The sequence below is a fragment of the Lycium barbarum genome, chromosome 6 (assembly GCF_019175385.1).
Source record: "Lycium barbarum isolate Lr01 chromosome 6, ASM1917538v2, whole genome shotgun sequence".
Taxonomy (NCBI): domain Eukaryota; kingdom Viridiplantae; phylum Streptophyta; class Magnoliopsida; order Solanales; family Solanaceae; genus Lycium; species Lycium barbarum.
Genome location: NC_083342.1, coordinates 107,848,406 through 107,854,490, shown reverse-complemented (window position 1 = coordinate 107,854,490; position 6,085 = coordinate 107,848,406). Strand labels below are relative to the sequence as shown.

General features: G+C 35.3%; 1 protein-coding gene across 1 annotated transcript; it reads right to left on the bottom strand.

Moving 5' to 3' along the window:
* Positions 1-556: 556 nt before the first annotated feature.
* LOC132645325 (probable inactive leucine-rich repeat receptor-like protein kinase At3g03770) lies at positions 557-5,150 on the bottom strand. The gene is made up of 7 exons (XM_060362254.1): positions 3,628-5,150; positions 2,955-3,088; positions 2,577-2,817; positions 1,941-2,146; positions 1,803-1,849; positions 1,185-1,323; positions 557-1,093 (listed from the first exon to the last, which is right to left on the bottom strand). Exons 1-7 carry the CDS (start codon positions 4,964-4,966, stop codon positions 848-850), a joined length of 2,352 nt encoding a protein of 783 aa, XP_060218237.1. The 5' UTR covers positions 4,967-5,150; the 3' UTR covers positions 557-847.
* Positions 5,151-6,085: the final 935 nt, after the last annotated feature.

The window sequence follows — 6,085 nt, the reverse complement described above, 5'->3', positions numbered from 1 at the left end:
ATTGTGAACATAAATTAGTTTTGTGAAATTCAAGATATTCAAAGATAGTGAACCTGCTCAATTGACCATAAATTCTGCTTTATAGGTAAAAGCTAGAACTTATGCCTAATGAGTAACAAAAGTTCTTCCTATCGAATTTTTTCATGTTAAATTCATTTGTTAAAGATTTGGTTAAGCGAGGACAAAGATTCAAGACCGGACACTTTTGGGGACACCACGCGTTATTTCCTGTCCAACGATAATAATTTGCTAAGGGGTGGTTCTCACAAATTGGACTTTGGGGTACCGCCTTTTAAATTCTGGCCTCGTTAAGAAAATTGTGCAGTAATAACCTTTTACCCAAAATCCTGGTGGGTAACCATGATTTCATATTTGATATTGGATAAGACTTGCCTTAACAACAAGTTAAGGTGATGTTACGATATTGGCCACAGATCCTGACCAATCGCCCGGATCTTTTCCACATTTGTGGCTAAAATCCTGGCAATTTATTATTCTTCACAAGCTGATTTTAGTTGGTTGCGTCTAACTCAATAAAGAAAAGGAAAGCTGACACTTCAAGAGTAGTACAGACAATACTTTCTTTTTCTTTTTCTAAGAAGTCCTAGTCACTGGATTAGGATTCTAAAAGATCCAGTTACCCTTCAAAGATATCTCCACCAAAAAGAAGACAAGAGACATATTTTGGCTCAAATGTATCCTCAAAAAAGTACTGACCTCATGGCCACCAATGATGAGAAATGCTTCATTATAGAGACTACTAAACATATGAAACTAAATATCCTAGTATAATGTTACATTTTGTACAAGAAAAGGTCCATTGATCATTTAATATTTTAACAACTTCTTACACATGATCAGGGGACTCCTGATTGCCATAGGTGTCTCTATTCCAAGGGTCTTGGACCTGAGCTGCAAACTGCAAGTTCCATATTAAGTCTTCCACAGAAGGACGTTCCGATGATTCTTCTGAAAGACATCTTATGCATAGCTCCATTAATGTCCTAAGCGAACCATCTGAACATTCATTCCGAACAGCTGGATCAATGATGTTCCTCCGAGCTATTTCGTCAGCTGTTAAGCTAACTATTAGCTGCAATAAGGACAACAAGAAAAGGTGTTTAGAAAAATAGTGCTTCAACTTGATGACATGAATCTTTTCATAAAGAATAAGTGACTCTTACAATGTCTTTAGAAACATTTATGTCGTTTTTTGTATCGATTGGCCTTCCCGATATGATTTCAAGTAAGATTACTCCGAAGTCATACACATCATCTTTTACTCCGAAGTCATACACATCATCTTTCTCCTCGTATTTTAACCTGCATTCAGGAAGATATTAATAGGAGAAGGAATTCATTAACACGACGAAACTCCATTTACTTTTTCTGAGGTTAGTAGAGTAAGAAAACAAAAAAGGCATTGCTCTTTCGACAGGGGAAGGGGAAATTTTTTGAAACAGTTCATTGCCAGTCGAAGAAGTCAAATGAAGAAATAAATCAGAGAGTGAGGCATGATAGACTTTAAGTGTTTAACTAGTAGGCAACTTGCTGCTCCTGAAAATAGTAGAGTACTATCTCGGAATCTCTTAGGACACTCGAAGTTATGCCTATCTATATGGCAAGAATTGGTCAAGACCATAGTGGGGTTCATACACTTGGGACTCCCTAAAACCCTTTTAGACCAATTTGCATTTAAATGTATAACAAAGATTAGTTTTCACTAAGTGCTTCTGAAATCGAACCATAAAAGAGAAGATCAATGAAGACCTAATGTAGCTGAGAATAATGAGATCATTTACCTTTGCCCGTCTTTTCCCTTTGATCCACTAGAAGACGGTCCAGTATCCTAAGATCAGTTGCAATAACAAAACAATGAATGCTCAAGAATGAAATGAGTGATTAAGAGAGAATACAGTGGAGAAAAGAGGTTTGCATACCATTTTCTTATTCTCGATTAACAAAGGCAGATTGTATTTGCTAATCTTTACATGGAGATTCTGATCCAGCAAGACATCTGTTATCTTCAATCGATTGGAGAATATCCCTGGTACTATTCCAGTATGAAGGAACTGAATTCCCTTTGCTATCCCTATTGCAGCTCCCATCCTTTGCGTCCATGTAAATTTTTTAGCTGAATTTGCTTCTACAAAACCGAGTGTTTGCAAAGAAGTCCAGAATAAGAATTCAGAACAACTGTAAAGACAATACATGCTTGTACATTTAAGAATCTGCAAAGGAGAAACATCATGTTGCCTAATCTAGGAGAAACTGATTAAAAGCATTTCGTGTCCCCTTAAAATTCATCAGCACTTTTGAGAAGCAGTAGACTGTATGCATCAATACAATTTGAAACGGGTTCTTGCAAAATTTCAAAGATGCCTGTAGGTTATAACGTCTGTTTTAGGCTTTCAATGTATAAGAAGTCATTTACTTGGACTTAGTATGATTTATGTAATATGGTAGAAAATAGAAATAGTGAAATAGCTAAAACTAAATGCTTAATTACCAATTGTTGCAGTTGTAATGCCAAATGATAACTCAGCGAATCAGATGAATTTTTCTAGACTATATACCTGATATGACACCCCGCAGCGTCCCATTTGGCATAAATTCAAAGACTAGACATATTCGGCTAACACTTGAGTCATCTTGATAGCATTCAAAGCAGTGTCCAATAGTGCTAACTAAATGGCAGTATCTGATCTTTGAAATACGCCCTAGTTGATGAGTGTAGGACTGGACGCTATGCCTCTTCCTCATTTTTAAGCTTCTTATAGCAACTGCAGTGCCATCCGTGAGCCGCCCTTTGTAAATCTATTATTCAGAGTACAGAAAAGCACAGTCAGCATTCAACATAGATGCAAGGGAATTGAGGAATTTAACTACAAAACAGTGCATGTGGACTAACATTGTTCAAATGGTCTTACAGTATTTAGTAAGAAAATGCTTACCTGCCCAATGGAGCTGGCACCAATTAGATTTGATATATCAAAGTTATTAGTGGCCTCTCGAAGCTCATCCAAGACAAACGTTCGATAAGGAGGGGCCCCAAGCAGTCCCAACTTCCTTTTTTCAGAAATATACCCTGTCAAGAATCAAAGATTAAAAATTCATCTTGAAATTTAGGCAAGAACAGAGTTCCTTCCAATCACACAATATTGACAATTTCCTAAAGAAAATTGATATGTTCAATCTATATAAAAGGAAACTCCTTTTACGGAATAATGCTTAAATTTAAAGGTTCATATAAACTTTTCGAGTACAATGACAGAACATCAGATTTACAATTTTCAGAATGCATGCCTTTGAAAGAGAGAAAGAAGTGAGGAATCCTCTTTTCGACTTTGCGTCTCCCACTCCAATCCCCCCCACCCCCCACCCTTTTTTTTTTTTTTTTGGTTACTTCAAAAGTAGCCGTCAGCTTCATTCAGTCGAATTTTTTATATTCCTTTTTATTTCTCATCAATCAAATGGCATCTTCTTCTAGAAATCCTAACTATTGTTAGCATGATATTGGGAAATCTCATTGCTATTACTCAAACAAGTATGAAACGACTAAAAACTTTCACAAGTTGAAACATTAATGTAATATGTGTGTATGTGAGACAGAGAAAGAGAGCTTACTTGCATCATTAAGCAACTTAAGGGTGTGAGCAGGAGAGACCTTTTCAAATATCAATCTTGTTTGAGGGGTTTTGTTAGCTTTCTGCTTGGCATACTCTCCTTTAAAAACCACGAAAGCCAAACCGGTAATCGCTACTACTCCAACAAAGCCTCCTACCATACTTGATGCAAGAACAGCTTTACCATTTCCCCCTTTAACCTTTTCCTTATTATGAGGCTCAATACTAACAGCCAAAGCTTCATTATGGCAAAATGAATAAGGATGCTGCCATTGCTCTTTATTCGACAGACAATTCCCCGAAAACAATACAATCTTGGAACCAAAACTAGGGTGCAAGCAAGCAGGCAACTCCCCTGTCAAGTGATTTGATGATAAATCCACAAAAGAAATGTCTTGATTGCATGTCAAATTCTTTAGGAGCTTCCCAGTGAGTTTGTTTCCAGAAATATCCAAATAGCTAAGTGATGGCAGAGATAAAATGGTTGGTGAAAAGGGTCCAACAAGCTCATTGGAAGAAATGTCCAGTTTCTTTAACTGATAACAGGAACTCAGTTCTTTTGGAACCCCTAAACTAAACTTGTTTTTCCTAAGTACTAAAGACACCAACTTTGTTGGAAGATTAGGGAAATTAGGTCCAAGATTGTTACTTTCCAAATCAAGAACTTGTAGATTTGACAGATTTTGAAGGTTTGGAACAACCCCAGAAAAATTATTACCAGAAACAGAAAGGATTCTTAGGGTCTGTAAATTGGACAAAGAATTAGGCAATGAACCAGAAAAAGAATTGTTCTTGAAACTCAAAACAGACAAAGAAGAAAGTGAACCTACCCCTTCAGGAACTTGACCTGTGAACTTATTATCATCCAAAATAAGTGTCTGAAGTCCCTTCAAATGTGAAATCTCTCCTGGAATCTCACCATAAAAGAAGTTTGAACTGATATTGACAATTTCCAAAGAAGATAAAAAGCCAATATTTTTAGGCAAAGTTCCTCTCAAACCCAAAGAGACCAAAGAAAGAACCTTTAAATTAGGCAAAAGAGCAAGATTAGAGAAAAGGGTGTCTGTAGAAAAGCCCTGAGGCAAATTAGGAAACCAGTTGTAACCAGAAATATGAAGCTGTGTTATGTTATCTTCGTAACACATGAGTGTTAAGGCAGTGTTTTGCTCACTGTTGCAAAAATCTGTGTTGTCACTCCAACTACTCAAAGCTTGTGGAAAGTTCAAAAGCTGCTTGATTTTCACTATAGCTTCATACTGTGAAGATTCTAAGAACTCATCTGAGAAATCAAATAGAAGAAACACCATGAATAACAGAAGAACTGTATTTGCAATTCCCATGGCAAATGGAATTTTTTGCTGATTTTTTTTTTTCAGGAACTAATGTTGTAAAGTTCAAGAAATGCTTGAGGTTGAAGAAGCTGCATGTATTTTAAAAGATTATACACTTACTACAAAGTAGGGTAGTAGTACATTTCTTGATAATTAATTTAGGATCCTGCTTTGTAAGCACGTTTTTCTGTAGTAAAATATGGTTTCTTTGTCTCATTCCTAAGGTTCTGTTTATGCTTTCTATACAGATGTACCCCTAGCGTATTAGGAATTAATCACATTCATGAACGATATTTAGTACTATGAAGTTCTTTTTTTTTTGTGGTTACCTTTGTACCAAGTTAAACGTTTAAATTGATGGTTTTGTGAAATATGTATAGAAATTTGTCAGGTGCATAGACCATTCACAAGCACTTAGGTAAATAATGCATGTACCATACCACAATATTTAGTTTGGTTAAGCAATAGATTGAGATAAACTTAGGTATATGTATATATCATATCACACTATTTAGTATGGTTAAGCAATAGATTGAGGTAAAATGTACATTGATTAGTTAAGGACTAACCAATAAAACCGTATGTAGAGATACTTGACATGTTATTATTGGTTTGATGTATATAATTTATTTGAGTAAATTTTTGTTGTAGTATACTACTCATTTAAATTAATTGACACAATGTCACGTTTAAAGTTTTATTGTATTGCCTTGGATGACAACGTTGATAATTAGGGAGCCAAAAATATTTATTTGATTGCAGTACGAGAGTATTTTGTCAAATATTTCAATTATAGAATGTTTTATTGTGTAGTATAGTACTATTATTTATGCAATCTACTAGTGAAAGTCTAAAATTTGGGAAAATCAATTATCTGATTTATACCAAAATGAAATGTTTGAGCTTATATTCCGAATCCCTCTCATTCACTTTGGGACTTAAAGAGTACTTTAATTTAGCTGATTTCTCAAGTGAAAAGTCGGTTACTAATTGGGATATTTACAATAATTTGTACATTTTAGTTAAATACTAGAGTACAAATAATCTTCTAAAACTAATTAAAATAATATAGTTGACCTCGTGACGCACAGGCACCGTAGAGCACAATTTCCCAGACAAACGGAAACG

Excerpts from the sequence above, each read along its gene's own strand:
- LOC132645325 (XM_060362254.1), bottom strand. The coding sequence starts at position 4,966 with ATGGGAATTGCAAATACAGTTCTTCTGTTATTCATGGTGTTTCTTCTA. Across the intron at positions 2,147-2,576 it reads GCTGCGGGGTGTCATATCAG|AAGCAAATTCAGCTAAAAAA; the intron begins GTATATAGTCTA and ends TCGGTTTTGTAG. Across the intron at positions 1,324-1,802 it reads AAGGGAAAAGACGGGCAAAG|GTTAAAATACGAGGAGAAAG; the intron begins GTAAATGATCTC and ends TCCTGAATGCAG.